The following is a 24,467-nucleotide window of genomic DNA, read 5'->3' as shown; positions in this document are numbered from 1 at the left end:
TGTCAGCCAGACAATAAATATTTAATTCAGGGTTTGGACACCCAAACTGAAGCTCTGCACTTGCAGCTCACAGCTCAAAAGCTTTCTTGCTGAGTCAGGGCAGCCCTGGGAGGGAGCGTTGGGGGACAAGGTGGGGCACTGCCACTCAGCAGCTACTTAATCTTCCTTTTCCCTCTGTTTCACTAATTTGAGCACCCTGTCCCTTTTTATTCTCAAATTCCTGCAGATGCTCACTGAGTACATGTCTTGTTCCCAGGCAAGACTAGCACTTTTAAAGGTTGGGGATTTTTAATTCCCAAAAAATAGTTCTTCACATGAGTGAACACAAATTACAGATTTTTTTTTTTTTGGTACTTCACAAAACAGGTTGAAAAGGCAGGTTATGTGGCTAAACAAATGACAGTTTCATCACTGGCACTTACCCAACAACGAATGTTTTTCATCTTTAATTTGTAATATCTGAAAAGATCAGCAACAGATGAGAGAAGCAGTTTAGTTAATATATTAACCTCTCGGAACCTCAGCCTGAATGTGTTTCCCATGAATACATGGGAATATGCCTTTCCTCCTTTTAAAGTATTCTGACCTGATCTTTAGGCTGAGACTATGAGAACTTTATATTATGAAGCCCTTTCATTCAGCTAGACAGGCAAAAGCTGCTGCTCTGAAATCATCAGAGCACATACATAGAGCATGTGAGCAAAGAATGCGAGAGAAAATATTTCTTTGCTGAAACAAAGACTTTTAAGAGTCCAGCAAGCTGCAGATCCATCAAGTACAAACCAGTTAAAAACTCTTGGCAAGATATAAAAACATCCTGAAAAGGCATTGCAAAGATGTCTTGCAAATTATGAAATTTTAGCTAGACAGATCTTACAGTTGCAAGACTTTCCATGCAGCAACTGCATGATCCCCAGCCCCAGTGTAGGACAAAGATGAATCAGGCCTATTATGAAAGCAATTCATATTTAAATGAAATTTCCAGCCCAGTTCTGCAGTCTCAGGAGGTTTTTCTAAGCATCTGCTCTTTCATGCTGATTTAGACCAAACTTGAATGCTGAATCTTTGGAGAATCATAAGCAAATTGTGTTAAATTACCACTAATGATATTGCTGTTCTTAATTCAGGCTGTGATGGCTGTAGACCACAGTCCTGCAGCACAGTAGTAATGTAGGTAAGATCACCCACTGTTCTGAGACCTCCAAACAAGCTAAGCACAGCAGGGTGAGTAGCACTGGAATTTGTTTTACAGGAAGCCTTTCATTTCCTTGCTTTTGAGGGGTTAAGTGAGGCACTTCAAGTACTGTTCTCCCATGAGGGTTACACTAGGGAAGGGTAGTTTAAGTTTCCCCCCGGGGGCTCCATAGCAGCTTTGGCAGCAGAGGCTGCTGTTGAAAGAGAACAGCCGGATGCAATGAATCAGTGTATTCCCCAGCCACTCTGGCTGCATTTCCTTCCTACCCAGTGCTGTCCACTTTTCAGACTACTGTGTCCAATGCTGATCCCCAGCCCACTATTAAGACAGTCACTGCTAGTCTTAAGAGACAGGTATGCCCCTGGTATGCTTCAAATTTCACTTTCAAATGGCCTGGATGGGGTGAAAATTAATTGTTGATGCTTTATTTTATGTCATCTGGGCAATGCATTGAATAGAGTGTGAATGTATTGTAGTATACAGTAAATGCCTCAGTATGAGCTACTTATGGGCCTTGGTAACATCAAGTGTTCATTAAAGTTATGAACCTCACACCATTATTTCCATGCTTGTTCAGGTGTGGCTTTGGGAAAACTCAGGTTCTCAAATTCAAGTTCTGATTGGGACCTCTTTACTCATTGAAATCCCTCTCTGGAATGTCAGGGTATCAAAAGACTTCATCTGAAAGAGATAGATTTCTGCTGCCCTGGAAGCCTGTTGCCTCTCTGGCCAGGCTGGCTAGTTATCCAGGTCAGAGCCTGCAAAGCATCCAGCCACTGCACAGCTTACCTGGGGAGCAAGACTGCGGCCACTGCCAAAGAAGCAGAAACAAGAGCCTGGAGTGCTCTGCCTGTAGCAAGGCTTCAGTAGGAATTCTCGTGAGATGTAGGTCTAACTGGTGATTTTGATCAAAGGCCTTGGGAATTCCAGCTCTGCAGAAAAGCTCAGGGCATGACAATCAAACGCTGAGCTAACAGGCTGTGATTTCCTGAAAATCTTATCAGATTCCTCTATTTTCCAGTTACATTGTGGCCCTAAAATCTACAAAGCATTTTTCTTTCATAGGTTTTAAAGTTTCTAAAAGAATTGAATGGGTTTTATACAAAACACATTATACCAATGCTAAACAAAATTCATACACATTTTGTTTAACAATATTGCCTGATGTAAAGGAATGGTTGTTCAAAGCATTTATAGCCTTCTGTGATAGGGAAAGACTTCTATCAATGTCCTAAGTTCTTACAGGGATGACTCAATCCTAAACAATTGATGTTCTCATATTTATGAACACAAGCAGTTTTAATACTGAATTACCATCCTCAATTCAAAATTGAGTTTGAAAAGAGTCTGTCAGCCTTTCAGTTTATTTTTGAAGATCCTTGAACATTTCAAGGAGACTAGTTGACATATGATTACATGCAGCTAGTAGCTGTTTCCATCTACACATAATTACATTTGTGTACAGTTTTTAAGGTGAAAACAGACTCAAATGCAGTATTACCTTTGAACCACAATAATTAACCATGTCATTTGGCCAGTCTTATCAATAAAAGTTGTTAAATTTTTCATGTTACTGGGGAAAAGAAAAGAAACAAGTCTTAAAAAGAATATGTAATCCAGAAATACTGCCTGAAGTGTTCAGTGGATATCTATGCAAGGAGTGAATGCACATGCTATAATTGAGTTAGGTAGCAAAAAAGCAGATGGATTATGTTTGCTGTGAATTAAAGTATAGACAGATAATTTTCTTTAAAAAAACCCAAAGACTTTTCTCATCTGTAAATCCTGTTCTTTTTTTTTCCCCTGATGTCCTTTAAATCACAAATCCAATATTATAAATAATGTAAAAATTTTGAAAATTACTTTAAGTCCCCAGGCTTCACATTGAACTGCTGTCCAAAATAAGAATTTAATTTATTTACATTGAGAACTAGGTGATATTTTTGCCATCATTGTTGATCTTGTAAAATTTTTTGCGTGAAATTGGGCAGATCAAACACATCTAGTCACACCGTACATGAAACTAATTTTTTTTTTTCTTTTCCTTGAAAACTTTCCCCCCTTGCCTTTCCCATTAACTCAGTAGTTTTCCATAGCAAGTACCACCCTGGGCCTACTTACGTCATCAACTTTTGTGCCATTAATTTCAATAGAAGCAGGATGTGGTCCAGTAAATTACCCCTCAGCATGGTCTGCTCAGTATTACACTAGACCATGAGAACTGTGAAAAGAAATCTCCTTATTAGTTTAACTCTTTCAAATACTCAGTCTTGTGTTTGCAGTGTAAGTTACTACTATTCTTCTTCTATGTTCTAAAGGTTTCTTCAATTATCCAAAAGTTGTTCTTAATTGGCAAGCCTCCTAAGGCAGTACAGGCACCACTAAACCCCTTACAGACAACCTGAATATTGAGGGAAAGCATCAACAAGCCATTAAAGTTAATTAGGCATAACTGCAAAGAATTTATTGGTGACCACTGAATAAGTCATTTTAATATTGGACCACCTGAAAAAGGTAGTATTTGTAGCTTTTCATTCCTTAGCTTCTTTGCTTTGAATAAAGTCCTGCAGTCATCAGTGTCCTCCTACTTCTCTTCCATGATTTCCATCCCCTGAGCTTTCCAAAGTTAACACAGACTTTTTTTTAGGATCTACAATGCTTTCCCAAGGCCAAGTTTATTTGGCAGCTATATAATAGGGTTATCCACTTTTTTTTTTCTGTCATGAAATGCCAGAGTCCAGAGTAAATCGAGACTGCAAAAGAGCCAAACAGTCACAGACATGAGATTTTCAAAGTGGACCTTGTTACTGAGATTTGGAGTGTCCTGGTGCCTATTCTCTGCAATGGCACGTGCCAAACTGGATTTTTCATATTCTCACGCTTTGATTTTCAACTTGCACCACCACTGCATTTTTCTTCCTTATCATAATTTCACTGAAACCAATTTGGTTTTACTTTGGCATTCTTTAAGATCTAAACCATACACCTTTCCTGAACTATTTTCATGAACACCAAAGCTGTGGAATAAATATTGTTGACATGTTGGCAAATTGCTTTGGTACTTGGATTCCTCATTAAACTACATTCAATTTTAGTCATAATGAGCATAATCCATTTGATACTGTTGACCCAAATTCCCCTGAGGAAAGATGTAGTTCTGAATTGATATTTGCATCTCTGAGTCAACTGAGTTAAAGTCCAAAATCAGATCAGACTTCAGCTCTGAAAAATGTCCTGTTTCAGGGTTATGCTTGGGGTTGTGACTAAGTTGTACTGCAGAAATGTATTCCTGCACAATTTTACAACTCTTGCTGTACTTTAATCTTGCCACTGTCCTAGCTTACATGACACTTCACTTATCTGTACCCTATCTCTGTAAACACCTTATGAGAACACTCTCAGGAAAGCAAAAGCACCTTTCTTTAACTCATCCTTGAGCATCTTTTCTGAAATCATATTTCTTCTCCCTGTTGTGCTCCTTAATCATTCCTCTACTGCAATAAATTGTTATTTCTCTCTGTGTTAAATTCTTTCCTGTCATTCACTGTGGTATGAGTATCTTTGGCTTGAGAACAGGAACAAAATCCCAGTAGATTTCAGAAAGCCTTTAACTCTTTTCATTTCTTGTGATGTAGAAAATAGACAACTCCACTCACAGTGTTGTCTTCTTTCAGAAAGTTTCATTGATTTGTTTGTTTCAGAGTTTTGGGGTGCTTTGGGAGAAATGGGCTATTTGAAAAAACAGAATTGTCAGTATTGTGAGTGTTAGTCTCAGTTAGGTAAGCACAGTGTCTGGATTAGGAAGCTTTTGAAATTTTTCTCAAGTTTGGTCTGAAAATTATTTGACAGACAGCAGGGTCCTTGGAAGATTCTGGTGAGGAAACAGTTTTATTGAGTCATTGCATAAAATCAACTATGAAGTTCAAAGCATGAATTTGATTTCATTTGATCAAGCTAGCTGAATCCCCATGATCAAAATGGCAGCACATGCAGAGGCTCTGCAAAGATAAAGTGGTCTTAAAACTTGTGTATATTGATCCTTTTTTATGTATTTTCTTTGGAAGTATGAGATTAGCCCTATAAATAGATCATGTATATTTTCAGGTGCAAAAATGATGACTTGTACAGCAATTGCTAAGAGGTAGAGATCTAGCCATGAATTTTGTGTATCTATTTAAGATCTTTGTGGTAACTAAGAAAAAAACGTATACTTGAAGACTCAGGTCAGTTGATAGGACAAACTTCATAAGTTTGTTGTGTGGTACTGCTAAGAAATAAGACAGAAGGTCTTCAGATACAGGCAAAAAAAAAAAAAAACACCACAAAAAAACCTCTGTCAGTTTAGCTATATTGATTCTGCCTTGGTGTGAGGGAACAAAGTGATATCTATAATTGTAGCAGTTGTATTTTTCTCAAAGGCTGCATCTTCCAGGTGAAGACACGACAAGAAGACTCTTATTGTGAATGGCAAAAGCATTTATTGCCTAAGCAACTAAGCAAAGTACTAAGCACAAGCAAAAGCATAAGCAAAGCAAGAGCTTAAGCATAAGCCCAAACCTCCTACTCTGTCACACAGTCAACTCACATACTTTTCTAATAAAGAGCTGTCACATCCCAACTGGCTATCCTTTCACTGACATGGGTCCCAGCAAAGCATACAATAGGTTAATACTGACAAACAAGCTTCTCAACATACCCAGTCAACTTCTGCCTAGTCTTTCTCTTCAGTTACAAGCTGTTTACATTCTTTCCAACTCAAAGACAAAAACATAGCCCTCTCAAAAGTTGTTCAAAGGTTTGTTATCTTCCTACAGATATCCTTTCGAGCTCAGTTTTCTGTGATACTAAATTCCTAAATGCAACCTCAGGGTGACTCTCTAAATAGAGTTTCAGGTAGTAAACAAATGTTATCAGATGCAATCATGGGAGAATGTTCACTTGTCTCAATTATTTTTTTCCAGGTGAATATCCAATTAAACCATTCACTTCAGTACTCATTTGTTGACTCACTCAGGATGAGGGCAGAAGAGTGATGCTGAACACCTGATTAGATACTTGGCAATGGGAACACTGTATAAACAAACATAAAGAGTGCAAGTTCAGCATTTAAAACTTATATAAATAAAATACCAGGGGCAAATTAAGCTTTTGCTTTACTGTTTTCTTCAGCTTGTAAATGAAAATATATTTCTCCCTAATTTATGTCTTGACAGATGATAATGAATGTGAAAATGCTACTCAGCCTTGTGGAGAGCATGCCAACTGCACAAACACGGTGGGAAGTTATTACTGTATGTGCGTGTCTGGTTTCAAATCCAGCAATGGTCAACAAACTTTTGTACCTAATGATGGAACCTCCTGTGTGGGTAAGTTATTAATGTGTACCAGCTAGCTTTGCATTGTCACTCTTCTCTTACTGCTTGTGTTGCTTATATAAATCTAGCAACAATGCTTTCAGATTTATGAAGTTTGCGTTCTGGATATAAAATTCCCCACAATATGGACCGGTACAGAACTAACATTCCAGTGCAGGCTCACACAGATGCATTGTTTTCAGTAACACTTTGATCTTGACTCTGCTTGCAATATTTTTAGTCTATCTGTGACAGATTTAGACAATTAACATACAAAAAAGGTATCACAGAAATCCCCAATTCACCTTTTTATGCCCCTGTTTCACTGAAATGGGAGCAAAGTGGCCATAATTCTTAAAATAAAGCAGAATGACAAAGTACATTGAGGTCACCCTGGACCGACAGAATTCCATATATGTTTCACCTACTATACTCCAAATTCCTTTTCTTTGGGAGTTTTGGTCAGAATATTTTTGTTAATTTCTCTAGTCTAATCAAAAGCAATAAGCAAGATTAGTAGTTATCCTACCCCCTGTGCCATCCATCAGCCCCTAATTCTGCAGTAGTTGGATGGAATGTGTTTAAGATTACAAGGGAGGAAATGTTCTCAGGAAAAATGGTTTTTTTCTGAACAACTTTGCAATCCTTTAGGATTTCCTTTGAATGGAAGAACTGTAACTATTTCTCTTGTTTGAAACTCCTGGTACTTTTCTCTGTATGTTGCAACAGTCCTCAGGGAATGGGAAAATGAGAAATAAATCTATTGCCCTTTACACCTTTATGCTGACTGTGTCTCATTCTAGATATGTCTCCTGTGAGATTGTAAGCGCTGACAACCTCTTTTCTTACTGCTCTTAATATCAGAGGAATGGCTGCATATTAAGCCAGAAAGTGATCTAATCAACATTTCTTGCCCATTGCTCACATCCATCTAATAGACCTCTGCTTTATCCACCCCTATAAATTGTTCTTAAATTAGCTGGGATTGAGACTGTTAGCACACTGAGCTGTAAATATTCTTGCCATTTCTGGTCCAGGCTTTGATTGTTAAGTTATGACATTTCCTCAGCTTCAGAAGTTTTGTCTTCACAGTTATTTCTCTGACCGTTCTTGCTACTTTAGCTTTTAACTATTAGTTTTCCCTTCTTTTTTTTTTTTTCCTGCCTTTTTTCTTCCCCCTCTTTTCTTTACTAGGTAGACTGATAATTTTTAATCCTTTACAGGGTGTTAGTTTAGCACTTTTCTTCTTCTTTTTGCAAATCCATATAGGAGGAATATGGAAGGAATTCAGAGCTTCCAAAACTTACACTGAAATAAAAAATTACCTGTGGGCACCTTTTCTCATTAAACAAGTGTACCAATTACTTTACCAAGCAGTGAGTCCTAAAGACAACCTTTTGATCCACAATTAATTTTCTGCTTTATCTGTAAGCGAAATCATAATAGGATATTTTGTACCCAATGGATCTGCTGCTACAAGTAGTAGATATGGCTTGCACACAAGAAGCTGACAGTAATATATTGAGGGTGTACAAACCTTTGTTGTCATTGTAAATACAACATCTGGTAGAGATTGAAGGACAGAGCTACCGAGTATCTACCCTACCCAAGCTTTTAGGGTCCCAATATATTTCTTCTTAATATATGTCTATAAGATATCAGGCAGGAACTTTAAAAATGCAGTTGGAAAAGATGCCATTATGCACCTTATTTGTTTATGCCACCATGCCAATCCCAGTGGTGCAAGTGTGCTACATCACTCTGTGTGTGAATCCATTTCAGAGTCCATTTCAAATTCCATGCTCATACACATGTGTGTTCCTCCCCTCTCTGGATATTATACTAAACTTCCAAATACAAAGTGATTATAATTTTCAATCAGTGGCTTTGGGAAATGTCAATTCTCTCTTAATTCAATCAGAATGTTGAATTTTGAGTTGAGGGTCAGTAGTATTTCATTCATATACCTGTCCCTCTACACAGAACTGGTGAAAAAGTGACAATGAGACATACTGATAGAGGTGGAACTAGAGAGTAGGAAAGAGAAAGAAAGAAAAAGACAAGGATAATGGAAATAGAAAAGCAAAAAAGAGGAAAGCAGAAATGTGATATTTCTCAAGATGATATTTTTCTGCTGTTCTGGACGTGAGCTATTAAGATCTATCTTCTGTGTAAAAGATGTGCTTTTCCTTAGACTTTCCATCTTACTGAATATTCAGCTGCAGAGTTAAATAAAAAAAAAGAGAGAGACATAAAAACCTACTTTTTTATCCCAGTCAGAGATAAAACATGAAAATGGTCATCTGTAAAATGAAAGTGACATTTGTGCCATTCTGCCTTTTCAAGGAACATGTTACAAGTTTTCTTCAGGTATTTCTAAGACTGCTGGGAAGGCGCCTTTCCCCATCATCCTTTCCTGTGATAGGGGAGTTGTACAGTGGATTGGATATGGCATTATGCCAGATCACTAACTTTTCTTTTACCCATGCTATTCGTAGTCTTTTTTTTTCATTTCTACTTTGTGTGTGCTGCTCCCTTCCCAGTATGGAGACACCAGGAGGGAACATCTAGTCCTTTGCAATTGGACTTTTCAATCACTTGCAAGCTACTAATAAGCCAAGGTATAATGTAGACATCAAGCTGTCTTGACTGACTGGTGAAGAATCAAAGCAATGTAGGTACAATCCAGTAATTGGCAAGACTGAACATAATAACTGTTCTCAGTACTTTTAATTTAATTGGAATTTCCTTGCCTGCTGCAGTAAATGAGGAGTGACAAAGCACAGAAATAAAATAAAAGGTTATAAATCTACTTTCACACTAGCCTAAGTGGTGTTGGTGATATTTTTCTGATCACAGCTATTACAAAAGTTCAGCTCTAGGATTTGTTTTGAATATTTACTAAAAGGCCAGGGCTTTTTTGCAGAGCTATGGAAAATGCTCTTCTTTTTAAAAAGCTGCTGTTCTTCAACCTTTGCTCAAGAATGTTGCCTGTGAAGACTGCTCATGCAAGCCTTGGCAGCCCAGTCCCACTCTTATGGCAGATCAACGAGGATGGTTTGAGATCTTTGCCCCAAAGTTCCAGTAAAATTGGATAGCTGAAAGGCCTGACAAGCTGTTGTGCATGTGTGATCCAACAATTGTAGATTCAGTTTAAAAGGCATAACTGCAAAATATAAAGAAACAAAAACCTACAGCTAGTGCACACATTACTTCAAAGCAGGAACTTAAAAGCAGTATTCTCACAACTGTCACAAATTGTTGGCTGCCCCTGACAATCTCATTGATTTGAAAGGGATATGAAGCTGATTAGTACCTTGCAAGATCAGGCATATTGCCATTTAATTTAGTCATCCAGGAGATTTTTTTTTTTTCTCCAGGAAACTGTAAATTACATGATGTGATATGGACTCATCACATATGGATAATTCAACTGTAGAAAGTCTATTTGCATATACTCAACAGGGTGTCTCTGTCAGACTTTAAATAGCCAGTTGCCAGAGATGTGCCTTGGTGCTTGAGTTTCTGTTGCTGCTTTGGATAATCCTAACTTCTCATTGAAATCTCCATTACCCTTAATATCCCACATAATTACAAGGAAAGGTAATCTATGTGACTGCCCAATAATGAAAAACAAATTATTTACCAAACAAAAGGTTCATGAAAAGCAAAATATTACCATAGTTCTGAACGCTTTGCATCAGTAAATTTTATGGAAATCTGATGCTTAGCAACGATAATATGGAAAATATTCAAATAGTTGTTTAAAAGTCATCGCAAGTTTTAGCAAAGCTTGTTGTCTTTTGCTGGTGTTTAACACTGCACTGTATGCTGATACCTTGTTAAGATGTACATGCCCTCCTCCATGTAGCTGACAAGGCTGCTAGGTGTTCTTGTTATACAAACTGCTATTTTCATGGTTTTCACCTTTGCCACTTCAATTTATTCCAAGTTTTAGTGTTTTACACAGGTCACACAACAGGGCACTGATAGGCAACCACTTGTTTCGAAAAGAACTTTATAATATACTGGTGTGAGAGGTTATTTAAATGCTAGGAGTATGAACACTAGCTGTATGTCTTTAAATGACAAAATTTAATTATGAGGTAGCCTGTGTATAGCACTATATGAAGCTTTCCCCTTTCTTCACTTTTGCCAGATACATTGATATCTAACGTGGTTAGCTCCATGACTGTGCATACTGAGGTCAAAGTAACCGTACAAATACAGCTAATGCAAAACTTTGCTGATTAAAGAGAAACATTTGCAGTTTGGCACATTAAATATGGGACAAAAGCCATTGCCCCAATGCAGATAATTATAATTTAATCTCATGCTTTAAACTTCAGTGCTCATGTTAACCCATCCAGACACACAGCCTCCTTGTTGGCTTTCCCTTAAGAGCAGAGGTGGTTGTGATGGGGAGAGCAAATGTGCCTCCAGCCTCAGCTCTCCTTCCTGTCTGTACCAAGCAGGAGTCTGAACAGCTTTCAATGAAAGCTTCTGAACCTCAGACTCAAAACACAGCATTTCAGGTACAAATTGGAGTCACTGGTCAATAAGGAAAATGGGGATGAACTGGATGTGGGACCTCAAACATCACCTTGAAGCCCAGTAAAACCTCTAGGATTGCAAGCAGAAAAAAGTGAGATGGGGAATCAAACGCAATCCAGCAAAAACGGCGTGGATGTAGAAACTGTTGGCATACCCCACTAGAGGTTTAAATGTGTTTTGCAGTTGCCCCATTACAAAAAAAATAATAATAATAAAAAAATCATCTCATTCCTTATGGACCTTTTCTTGCCAAAAGCAAAGAATATTCTCTGAAGTTACCAAAAATGCTGCCCACCCAGCAGGTGGCCCCCAGTTACACTTCTTTCTGCATTTCCTAGATATTTCCACAGGCATGCAGTACATCTTTGACTTTACCACAATTTCTGTTTCTCTAGCAACCTTACTTCATATATCATTGCTCTTTTTTTTTATTCTGCTCCATTTTGAAAACAGCCAACAATCTTCTATCAAAATAAAAGGCAAAAACAGGCCCCATATGCTTATAGAGCATTTTCAGCTCCCTGTATCTGCTTTCTGTGTGTTCTTAATGCATATCTGGCTGCACAAATGCCTTCTATCAATTCAGGTAGTAATTCTCTTCCACTATTCAGTTAAGAAGTTCTTTTTTTTCACTAATTTCTTTCTGAAATTCAGTGCCATACCAGTTCTTAATTTAGGTTGTCTTCCTCTCCAGGTCATCCACGACCCTCTCTACCTTTACTTTCCTTCAGTTCAGTTCTCTGGCTGCTTCTCTAAATCTGGTCCTATATCACTTCTTCCTTTTTCAACTCTTTTCATTAGATTTATCCTTCCCAAAGCTGTTCACTATTTTCTCCTTTCCAGCACAGCATGTCACAGTCCATTACTTCATTCTTCAGAATTATTTGGTATTGTTCCCAGTCTACTTTCTCCATTGAGTTATTTGATCTTTATCCCCAGCCAACCAAATAATGCAAAATAATCCCTACTACTGCCTGAGTGTTAGTGTCCAGCTCTCCTAAACTGATCAGTTTATGAATTCCCCTACTGGAGTTCATCAGATTTGCTCTTGGGCTGTGCCCCACCTAGTCACCAAGCGTGTTTGCCTAATGGCAAATTATTTAGAGGCACAAAAGCCATTTTAGGCAAATGTAATTTAAATGTGGATTAAAAAAAAAAACTAACACAAAAACAAAACAAAAAAAAAAAACAACAAGAAGCACTTTAAGGGGTACAGAGCTTAAATCTTTGATTAACAAGATGGTTAGAGTGATCTTTTGTAGCCTCTTTTTAAAGCCATGACTCAAAAGAAAAGGCTGCAGTTTTTGTTCTCCTTTCTAACCGAATCATAAGGCTGAGAAAAATCTTTTTAGTCTAATCTCTGGAAAATGGATTTCAGATGATTTACATCACGCTGAGCATTTTGTTATGATCAAATTAACATTTGCACTCACAGTTTTAAAATATTAACAATGCAATATTACATAGTAATAAAAGTGATGGTATAAAAATATGATCAATTATGGTTTATTCTTCTAATTCCTAAGTATTAGAACTGGCAGGTGTCTTGCCATTGAGGTCACTTTTTTAGATTCTACCTTTTTTATGCTATGAAATTTTATTATGAGACTGCTTGCAGTGTTCAGGGCTATTATCAACAAAGCAGTAAGGTATCTGTAAATACTTAATAAAAATTCAATTTCTCACGATATTTGCAGATGTAGATGAGTGCAGCAATGAAGGAACTGTTGCCTGTGGAGAACATGCAAAATGTGAGAACGTGGATGGAGGGTTTAACTGCTCCTGTAAGGAAGGTTATCAACCATCCACGGGAAAATTGCAGTTTAAGCCAAATGATGGCACTTCCTGCCAAGGTACATGATATTATAAAGGTTTATGTGTTATTATACAGCTACATCTTCTGAGAAACCCACCAGTGCCTCTTTATCTTCAGTTAGATTAATCAGCAAGACATAAAAAAGAGGCAACACAGTATCATCTACATTTCTTGAGAATGGAATCATTTCATAAATGTATTTTCACCTAACAGCATGATGAAATACATTTGAAATAATGGTTGCCTCTTCATAGTTGTCAGACCTGTCCTCCTGTAAATTTGAGCTGTCTCTGTTTTTAACCCATGGAAGTCCCAAGGAAAGGGTCCAAATTCTCTACCTGAGCTAAAACAAAAGCTAAGAGTCCAATCCAGTGCTGTAATTTTGGCAAAGTCTTACCGGCTGCAGTGTGAGAATGGAGTGCTGTGTCTTATGTGCATGAATTCAGGATGATGGTGGTTTTGGGAATTACTTAGACAAGAGCTCTTAAAATGAGTATATATGGAATATTGAAAATTAAACTGCAAAATATAATTAGTTTCTTTTTTAATTTCTACAGAAAACCCGAAGGCAAAGTGTGAGTTATACAAAGACTGTATAACTGAACATATTAATAGAACTTTAGCTGCAGTAAGTAGCATTGGTTTATAGATTAATTTCCAAATCCTTTAATTGTTTCTGTTTGAAATTGTTATTTCAAATATAATAGTTCTTAAGGAGCTTTTTACAAATGCTTGAAGCATACAATTGAACTTAAGCATGTTTACGGAAGTCTTTTTAATATTTTCAAATTATTTGAACTGGATTCTATGCTCAAATCATGATAATAACTTACTAGGAATCTGCATGTTCTGTTTCCAGCCAAGTGAGTCATGATGCATGAAAAATTCAGAAGTGTGGTAATCACTCAACTGTTTCTGTAATTCCTGAAGTTACACACTGCTGCATTTACTGACATGCAATTATTTGCTTGTTCAGAGTGAAAGGCAGTAAGATAGCTTACAAAAGTAATGTCAACAAGTGACTAAATAGAAAATGAAGAAATAACATCCTGGTATGCTAGTATATTTACTCTTCAAAGCATAATCTCTAAAGGGATGAAGAATTTATAGACTCAAAGACTCTGGAGTCAAGATATCTTTTCACCAGAATCAGAGATTCCTGAAGCAAATTAAAAAGATGCTAATGAATTTGATATTCATTAGCCTACAACTGTAGTATTGTCTACTTTAAACATAAGCATAAATAAGTTAAAATCGATCATACATGTTTGCATTTTATATTAAGCAGTGCCAAAGTTGAAATTCAGAAAGATATTCATTTAAAGGCTTTTATTAGCCTAGTGTAAGACATGCATTCTATTAACGTGCTTTTGATGTTACCCTGTAATGTAAAACATTCTACTAAATATAACTCATGCTCACAATATTTACATGCAAAGATATAACAAAGCCCACAGCAGGATCTTAGAGTGAGGTTTCTTTTTTAATATGTGATCAAAGTAAGCTTAAATCCAGGTAATATGTCAAAATACTTCAATTTTATGTAACTAAGTCTGCAGTCAAAGATAAAGCAAACCCTATACAAACTGTTCAGTAGCAGCCTCTATGGAGTTTGCAAAATCAGTCATTGAGAGGGGAGACTGATGGCTACAATCTCATTAGATTTCAGTATGAAGTGAGAATTTTTTTTATTCAGCCAGGAGACTGAAACTTCATCTCACACTCTCTAGCCTATTACTTTTTAAACTAATTGTTTGATGTACGTATGCATTTAGTAGTTCCCAAACTGAAACAGTGAAGGCGAAATAGTACAGTTTCACTAAACTATGTGCTTTAGAATCTACATTTGAAAAAAAAAAAGCAGCCACATGGCCTTTTTGTTTTTATCTTGATTGCTAGAGTACCAGACACGCGTAACATCGTTATTGATGTCGATTTACATAGTAACTCTTTTTATGCCCGAGCAGAACAAGGGGCAATGGTTTCAAACTAGAGAAGGGCAGATTTAGATTGGATATCAGGAAGAAGTTCTTCACTATGAGGGTGGTAGAACACTGGAACAGGTTGTCCAGTGAGGTGGTTGAGGCTCCTTCCCTGGAGATATTCAAGGTGAGGTTCAACAAGGCCCTGGGCAACCTGGTCTAGCTGGGGATGTCCTTGCTGACTGCAGGGAGGTCTAACTACATAACTTTTGGAGGCCCCTTCTGGCCTGGACCATTCTATGATTCCATGATTCTATGATATTAATTCACAGAAGCACTGGATTTACTTTCACTTGCAAAAATGTGACTTTACTTGTTTCATTAAGATGCAGGGTCTTGTATCTTTCAGATTAGTCATTTAAAGACACCCCTGGAGATGCTGCAAGAAATCAACAAAAACACTTTGGGGCCACTTTTACCCGTAGATGTGATTTCATATGTTGAAGCAGTGTCTTATTCATCACTGAATACCATGCACTACTCTGTTTCTGACAATGAAGGTCTTCGTAATACAACGATTAACGTGAGTGCATCAACCATAAGCCTTGGGGGTTTTCTTATTTTACAGATAGTATATGACTCTTCCACTTAAAATTATTTTTTTATTTACAGGTTTTGGTTAACACTGTAAACAATTTTTTACAAAAAGACAAAATTAGAGTCTGGGAAGCTCTTCCTGTAGATAACCAAAGAAAGAGCCTGACTAAGCTGCTGCATTCTACAGAACAAGCGATGCTTCTCATGTCAAAGAACTTCAAAAAGACAACACAGCTAGATGCTAATGCAAGTGACATAGGTAAGATAAAGGAAATGAATCTAAGATATCCTTTAGATGTGGATTACACTGAGGAGATTTTCAGCACAATTACAAAGATTAGAAATGGTGTTATGTGAAACACACAGGTGTTAATTTGTATGATTTTCATAGCTAACACATGACTTTCAGTGTAGGTATCATAATTTCTCAAGATTGAACATTTGAGCCTCAAAAAAAACTTTCAGAGGCTGTGGGAAGTCCTTTCAGATCTCTATCTTGTTTGATGTTCGCACTGTCACAGTAAATCTGGATTCATTTTACAGGCACAGAATTATCCTATGTATAAAATCCACCAGTGGAATGAAATTTGGATTTATTCTACAAGATTTTTTTACTCTTTTTGATTAAATGGAAGTATTGTAAATGAACCTGGAATAAGTGAGTCTGATTTGAGTGGTTTTATTTCCAGAGAAAATTCTCATTTTAAGAGGACTTTCAGGGTAGGAGAACTGGTTAGTCTCTGTTGCAACATTTTGCTCTCATATTCTCTCCTTGTGTGTTGATGTCTTCACACCAACTCCTACGGGTTTCCCTGTGGCAATAATAGTTTTACCAGTCCTTCAATGGGAGCAGATTAAGGCTGATACCAGCTGCTTTTGAAAATCTTAATAAAGCATTGCTGATTCCTTTGGCAATGCCCCCTCTTTCATCTTTATTTTTCTGAATGTACATAAACTGGATGTGACCTTATTTCTTATTTTATATTTTGTACAGTCCTTCAGTGCCTCTTACTGGTTTGCCATTTTATAAGATGATTTGATGGGAAAGATTCCTGCTTTAGTCCCGAGGCAGGTCAAACCATCTGTTCTTTCCTCACCTTTCTGAAACTAAGACTGATGAAAAAACAGGAAGGGATTTGTTCTATGACATAAACGCTGTAGAAGCAGAGTTATGTTAGTGCAGTGCACCTCTGGGTCTGCAGCAAATTCAGAGTGGTGCCATGAGCTAGATGTCAAGCCCCGTTTCCCCTGCCACCTAGGCTGAAAGCAGACTGTCGTGGCCACAGAGCTGAGACCATGAAGGTCAAGAAGAAAGGACTTGGGTGCAGTGTAAATATCAGTCAGACCCAGGTGAGATAAAAGGCTGGGAAAGAGAAAGGAAAGGAATTCGCATGGTGAAACGTTGATGAATTTTGTCCTGCTCTTATTCTAAAATGGGAAACTGTATGAGCACTTTTCCAAACTGGCCCCAAACATTAAATTTTTTTCTTATTGTTTCTAAGCATGAATATATTTTCCATAGGGCCCATACGTGCCCCACACGTGTTTTAGGCAAAGACCTATACATTACCCCTGTCTCTCTGCTGCTTTTTATGGCACAAGCTCTTGAACTACAAGCTTCTCAAAACTTCAGCAGCGGAAAACTATTTCTTATGTCCTGACAAACATTTCCTGACAGCTAGTCTATCGAATAGCTCACATTATTTTTGTGTGCTGTGCTATAAGCAATGCAGATGGTCTAGCACAGTGATATTCCTCCATCAGTCAACTTGTAGATTTGGTTGTTGTTGTTGTTGTTCCTATTTTATTTTTCTTTGGGTTTTGGTTGGGTTTGTTGTTTTGTTTTTTTTTTTTAAAGGCCTGATTGACTTTCTTTTATTCCCATAATGGATGATTGAAACTCAGCACTATTATGAAACAAGTAAAGTGCTCAATGTCCTCTAATGTAGTTTTTGTCCTGAGGGGTGATGTGCTTGTTTGTTTCCTTTCTGACAAGACACATCATTATTTCATGGTGCAATGTGCATTTGGTACTATGGATAGATAACTATAAAATATACACTTTTCAAAAATTGGCTTTTATCAAATGTTGCTATTCAGTAGAGAATTTTATGCTTTGCTTTTTATAATTGTGATTTGTGGTCCCTTTCAGAAATGCATTTTTAATAAAGCAATAGCTCTTCCAAAAGTAACCTACACTGTTCTTTCCAGTGCCTAATTTAATGCAAGGTAAATAAAAGACTACATTTTTCATGGAAAGAGCAAAACATATGAGAGCAAAATGTATGCATGAAAAAAATAACAAAACATAGAGTTTTAAGTAAACATGCTATATTGATAACATTTCTCTTGAAATATTTGGCACAATGATATATTATTAAAATTCCCAGTAATTATGTAATCCAATAGCACATTCATTAACCCCAGCTGTAAATTATGGTAGACCATAATGAAGCTGTGATTTGTATAGCATTTTTCTTCTTTTGCAGCACTCAAGGTTTTTGCTTTTGATTCACACCACATGAAACACATTCACCCTCATGTATACACAGAGGGAGATTATATAAAGATCTCACCAAAGAAGAGAGATGAATATCATCCTAATGGTAAGAAACAAAGATTAAAGAGTAGGTGCATTAATAAACACCTCAAACAGACTTGCACCTACTACTACATAACCAAATGTGCAGTTACTGAGACTGAGCTTCAGCCCTGTTAACCATAGAGGTGTCAAAGCATTTTTAACACTCTCTCTCCTACCGGTTTACTGTCTCAAGACTGATATTTCTAACATTTCCAGTGGCACAGTGGGCATGCAGTGAGTTTTAACACTGAATATTGGTACCAGAGACCTGAAGTTTATCCTGTTGCTGGCCATAGATCTGCCATGTGACTATGGACTGGCCTCACTGTGGCCTCAACTCTGTGCATTACTCATCCTCTAAAAACTGGGGTGTCTCTTCTACTTAAAATGTAGCTCACTGAGTCAAGACCATGTATTCTTCATTTCCAAAATCAGAAGGGCCCAGCTCTTGCCTTGCACCTCAGAGCACTACAGAAATGGCTTATAACTACTGTCATCTCTAACACTAAATGTGTTTAAACAGCTCAGGAGTTAAACCACCTGATCACAGAAAAGATTTCTTAAATCTCAATCTTCCAGCTAATCTGAATATCACTACCTATCAGTACCTAAAAATACAGTTTATCTTGCTACCAAAGAGAAAAATCACAGTATTTTTTTCAAATCAACCCAGCATCCTAGAATACCTTTTGCTTTCTTTTTCCCTATGTGTCTTCCATCCTGGCTCCACTGGAATGCAAGCGAAAGCAAGGCAGGTCCTTCAGAGAGGGCCATTACTTCAGATCTGAGTCAATTTAGTTTATGAAACCTGACACCACATGTGTAGCCAACTGCAGAACAGGAGAAAGCATATATTACTCTAGAAAAAATATGTATGCATACATCTAATTAGAATTTCCAAGGCGAACAAACATTTTTACTTCTAATGGCAGTTACATTGTTTTAAATAAAGTTATATTTCTTTGCCTCTAAAATGTTTTTTATAAGTATTCCACAAAGATTCCCTCTGTTTTGCATATTTTATGGAATAGTGGTAATAATGTCTATTGTTTATTGTTTCCTTAATGTCTTCAATTTTGTTCTTCTATAAAAACCTCACAACCTACTAAACATTGTCTGTTTGATTGATAGGCACCGTTGCTGTTGTCTTTCTGCGGTATAGCAATATTGGTTCTCTGCTTTCATCACCTAAAAACCACTCTTCAAAAGACACTTCAGAGCAGAGACAGACAGTAAGCTCATCAGTTATAGCTGTTGCAATTAGCTCAAATCCACCTACGCTCTACGAGCTTGAGAAAATAACATTTACTTTGAAGTATGCCAAGGTAAGGGAGAAGGGGGGGTTATTTATTATCATCAGCTTCAAATAAAACAAAACAATAGCTAATCATTTTATGTGCTATAACCATACCTGCAGCGTATGATATATTGAGACATAATTCTGCTGTTTGCTGATGTTTGTAATTTATTTCTCCAACAAGATTAATTTCAAATGTGACATCCTAAGTGTAATATACTAAGTATGGTATAGATTAAGAATTGTTACAGGACCAAAGCAATGGTAATACCATCTTTCCTGGGTTGTAGTATGAATAAAACACAGGTGTCCGAATCAGAGATTACAGAATCTTGACTACTATGTCTAGGTGTTCTCTTCCCTGAAAGTTTATCAGACAGTTAAGTATGCATACTGAAACAAGTGAAGAAATGCAAAAAGCTAACTTGAAGCTAGGAGGTGATAGAAGAACCTGGAGTATTGCTTATTTGTTATTTCTGAAATCTGAAGATATTTATTTAAAACAGGGAGATTTCATTCCAGTATGTATGGCTTTTTCTGACTTCACTTGTATGTGAATTGCCTTACATGGCACAAAGAATCACCAGGAACAACTAGAAAGTTACTCTGCAGGAAGGTGGGCAGTGGGGGAAAGGTGTTAACCTTGGTTATGCAGCTTTTGAATTTGCTACTTGCCTTCTAACATTTCAGCTAGAAATCACCTTCATATGAATTTGCATACATTTATATAGCCTATAGTGCAGTGGGGACCTTATCTCTGAGTAGTGCTCGTGAGCACAAACTGCAATAAATAATCCTAATGGTCTTATTCATCACTGTTGTCACACCGGATGCAGCAAGTTTGATATGGCCCTGACTTTATCCCAGATTGCTTTGTAAAATGCACAGGTTTTGAACTGCTCGTTTGGAAGGGACTATGAGCAGGACAAGCAATGTGGCTGTAACCTTGGAGTGCAGTCCATGTTCAGCAGGTGCAGGTGTCTATGTAACAATGTTTTCAGTAGGTAAAAATTCCAACATTTTTGCACATGCCAGAAAGGTTCAGTAATCTGATTAGCCTACCCTGGTGGGGTGTTAGCTGTGTGAATAAAATGCTTCCATCCCAAGGCATGTTTTAATTGCTTGGAATAGGCCCTGCAAAATGTGCTTTTTTGTTTTCCAACCTTCCAATGGTAGCAAGCGATTTTTAATGAATTGCTCTGGCTAACGTCTCTAAAGGTCTCTTGGTGGGAAATATCCTGCCTTTTGCCATCAGTAAAACATCTTGTTTCTGTTCCAGACTGCGGATAAAGATATTAAATGTGCATTTTGGAACTACTCAGCAGACTCAATGATTGGGAACTGGGCTACACAAGGCTGTGAGCTGACACATTCCAACTCCACTCATATCTCATGCAAATGTAATCATCTGACTCATTTTGCTGTTCTGATGTCCTCAGGTGGCTCTGTTGTAAGTGCTATTTTAATTTAGTGTTTTACCCGACACTTTCCCCTGTCTTCATTCCTTATGTTTTTGTTTCAACGCAACTTATGTACATTCTCCATTTAGGTTGTATCTTGTTTTTGTTCAGCAAACACACAATTTATTGTGCATAGAGCAAACAAAATTCTTCCCATATGTGTTTGAATTTCCTTATGTTCTTTCTGCAGTATTACAGAGCAGTGATGCAGTAAACTATCTTGTTCCAAATACACAGTCTGTTGTGCTTATTTTTGGTGCACTGCTTTTAATTTTAAATCCCACTTTAAGACTGCTGTGGGATTTAACTGGCATTGATTGGTGGTCAGTAACCATATGGCCCTGAATTTCTCTCTCACAAAATTTTGCCACCCATTTGTCTAACCTTGGCATCTAAAAATCAGCTTTAAATTCTCTCCTGAAAGTTTGCAAGAGTGTAATCAATTTGAAGTTTATGACTATTAAACGTGGAGACCTATCACCAGCATAGCATTGTGAGAATGACCCTTCAGTTTTGGTCCTTCTTATATAAAGAGGCCCAATAGATTTCCAGGGTCTACACAGGGATCTGCAGAAGCTCAGGTCCTGCCTCAGGAGGAAGCTTTATAAGGCATCAGAATTGACAGCAAGCAGAATATTAGCATGAATATACTGTATTGAGACAGTTCTCTCACACTGTGAATTTCATGCTGATAGAGGCTGTTTTCTGGTTGCTAAATAGCATCCTAAGTCTTCAGTTCAAATTTAAAACCTTTGCAGGTACTTATATAGTTATTTTTAAAAAGAAGACTGGGAGAATAATCTCTGGACCTTTATTTAGAAAAAAAAAAAAGAAAAGTAATTCTCAGATGCATTTTATGGCCAGCTGAATACTATCCTTATGCTGATGCACAGCCATGTATTTCAGAGATCCTTTGTGCAAATGCAACTGCATTTCTATACAGAAAATATTCACATCCAATATTAAAGGAGTCTGAGTTTCTTTGGCGAATGTTCAGGTTACATCTCTGCAATAGCATTTGTTTGAAGTGATTGTTGTTTCAGAGTCTTGTTTTGATCATGTTGCAAATTCAGTTCAGACAGTTATTCAATTTTGCTTATCTAAGTCACTGCTGTGATAAGTCCTTTTATATGAGAAAATGTTCGTGTCGTATTAATACATGTCCTCCTGCCAGTGTATTTGTCATTCACAAAAATGATTTGATTTTAAAAATCATATTAGGAGATACTGATGTTAATAAAAAGTTTTCTTAAGAAATATAGAGAAAATGCAAGAGCAGAAATAGGGGCAACTCACTACTAATTTGCCCTAGAATTGTATCTGTCTTATAAAAAAAAGAAAAAAAAATAGTACTTTTTAGGTTATCCAAAGTGTACATTTGCAGTGAAACTCTACAAATGGTTTTGATTGATATTTTGTAGGAAAAAAATAAAAGAAAATAATTGTGTTATACAACTGTGTTTTTTTTTTTCTTGAGAAGGTGCAAAGCTATTCTTTTAAACATTATATTATAATCTTCCCCCAGGGTGTTGCAAATTATAACATTCTTACAAGAATCACTCAGCTAGGAATAATTATTTCGTTGATTTGCCTCTCCATGTGCATTTTTACATTCTGGTTCTTCAGTGAAATTCAAAGCACTAGAACAACAATTCACAAAAACCTCTGCTGCAGCCTTTTCCTGGCAGAACTTATTTTTTTGATTGGAATTAATATGAACAGCAATAAGGTGAGTAGTTTTCACTTGAATCTTGGCTTTGTGATGTAACGTAGGCATACAGTAGCAAATACCATCTCCCACCTGCTTGCCCTATTTCCTAGTATCAGTATGGATATTCTAGTGACACTGACTTCAAGTAAAAGGAAGTATAAAAAGGTCATTTAAAACAACTCTACTGTAAGGAGATTATTAGGATTAAAAATGACTTGAAAAAATATGAGCTGCTATCCCTCAGGTGGTACCCCGGTAGTGTTGGATTGAGAAATAGAAATTTACAAACACTTGGTAGTGACAAAAATTATTTCAGAAATAATTCCTTGCGATGACTAATTACATTATTGTCAAAATCATAAAACCCAACTTTGTCTAGATCAGGGAAGTATATGGATTACTTAGCTGTAATTACAGAATCAACTTGTCTATTTGTTTACACTTTTTCTGGCAGGATATGCACCAATTTTAAAAGTTGATAATAGTCTCTTTATTTTACCAATTGCTGTAGAAAACCCTAATGAACAAGTATGTTTATGGGTGTAGGCCAAGTTCTTGTCAATCAGAATTCCATCTGGGCTGCTGGACCACCATTTTAGAGTCACTAGGTTGCTGTGCATGTTCTGTTGTATTAACAGAGACGTATTATTAGAATTATGACTTTTGCTTTCTCTGATTGAATTTCTAGCTCTTCTGCTCAATTACTGCTGGACTACTCCATTATTTCCTTCTAGCTGCTTTTGCCTGGATGTGCATTGAAGGTATTCACCTCTATCTTATCGTCGTGGGAGTCATCTATAACAAGGGTTTCCTGCACAAGAATTTCTATGTCTTTGGCTACATCAGTCCAGCTGTGGTTGTTGGCATCTCTGCCGCATTGGGATACAAGTACTACGGCACTACAGAAGTGTGAGTCTACTTTCTGTGTCCAAATCAACGCACCTAAGGATGCAGTAGTCGCAATAATACATTTCAAGGCATTTTCTGCTGTTTACTTTTCAGATGTTGGCTCAGCACAAAGAATAACTTTATATGGAGTTTTATAGGACCAGCATGTCTAATAATTCTTGTAAGTATAATTTTAATTTTTTATTGTAGTACATAAAACCCATAATAAAAGGTGTTTAATAATCACCCACCCATTGCCAGCAGAGCTGTGAGTGTTAATTATAGAGCAGAATTGGCTAATTTAGATCTTCTTATAGTGTCTCTAAATTATTTATATGCTGTATATCTAAATAGTAGCCTGAAAAATGAATGTTTGACCAAAAAAATCCCTCAATGTAAGATCAGAGTCAGAGCTTTATTTCCTATTTGCTCGCTTGCTTTTATCTCAATGCTTTGAGAAATTCTGTGAAGCGTTTCTGGGTTTTAAGAAGTAGCATGCTTGTATGTCGTTGGCATCTCAGCATGGCTCAGCAGGAGGTGTACAGAGACACCATCCTAGCAGACAGATAATCTGATTTTCCAAATGTTGTCTGACTTAATCTCTTATCAGCGATCGGTCATCTTTGTAAGATTAGACTGTCACCTTTATAGTTTTATCACTCACATGTACCCTGTCATCATCAAAGCATTTTAAACTAAATTGCAACATCAGAGAAAAGAACCCACTATTTCACACGAGCAGACAAGTATTGATAGCCTCATTTCAGCTGTGAAGAGGGTCTTCTTAATTCCTATTGGACGTAGACTCAAACCTGCAAATTTGGTAGGTATTAAATGTTCAATTCTGAACTGAGACATTTCTGGTGCCTCAGGAGTATTTCTAAATGCTATAAAGTTCTAAAAAACCATTCCAGCTGTAACAGGGCACTATTGTGCATGAGTGCATTGTCAGTGATCTGGCGATAGTTGGAGATAACAGGAGTAGAAGGTACAATGGTGAGGCCTCAGGACATCTCTGCTCAAGTTAGATATAGCTCTTTGCTGCTTTTTAAGCTATTTGGTAATAAATGTCAGGATTTGGGAAAACGA

The 24,467-nt window shown here is 37.1% G+C and overlaps 1 protein-coding gene across 3 annotated transcripts in view; it reads left to right on the top strand.

Moving 5' to 3' along the window:
• ADGRL4 (adhesion G protein-coupled receptor L4) overlaps positions 1–24,467 on the top strand; it is a 75,070-nt gene that overhangs the window by 32,032 nt on the left and 18,571 nt on the right. Inside the window, exons 3-13 of one of the 3 annotated variants that reach the window (XM_054383944.1) lie at positions 6,409–6,561; positions 12,801–12,956; positions 13,477–13,547; positions 15,251–15,424; positions 15,514–15,697; positions 17,928–18,044; positions 19,154–19,347; positions 20,599–20,769; positions 22,305–22,508; positions 23,179–23,399; positions 23,493–23,559. In XM_054383944.1, the coding sequence (XP_054239919.1) occupies positions 6,409–6,561; positions 12,801–12,956; positions 13,477–13,547; positions 15,251–15,424; positions 15,514–15,697; positions 17,928–18,044; positions 19,154–19,347; positions 20,599–20,769; positions 22,305–22,508; positions 23,179–23,399; positions 23,493–23,559 (1,712 nt within the window). The remainder of the gene's footprint in view (positions 1–6,408; positions 6,562–12,800; positions 12,957–13,476; positions 13,548–15,250; positions 15,425–15,513; positions 15,698–17,927; positions 18,045–19,153; positions 19,348–20,598; positions 20,770–22,304; positions 22,509–23,178; positions 23,400–23,492; positions 23,560–24,467) is intronic. The other 2 variants (XM_054383946.1, XM_054383945.1) reach the window with 2 other exon arrangements.

The sequence above is a fragment of the Indicator indicator genome, chromosome 10 (assembly GCF_027791375.1).
Source record: "Indicator indicator isolate 239-I01 chromosome 10, UM_Iind_1.1, whole genome shotgun sequence".
NCBI classification, from domain to species: Eukaryota; Metazoa; Chordata; class Aves; order Piciformes; family Indicatoridae; genus Indicator; species Indicator indicator.
Note: the sequence above shows the minus strand (reverse complement) of the source record. Positions and strands in the feature narration are given on the sequence as shown.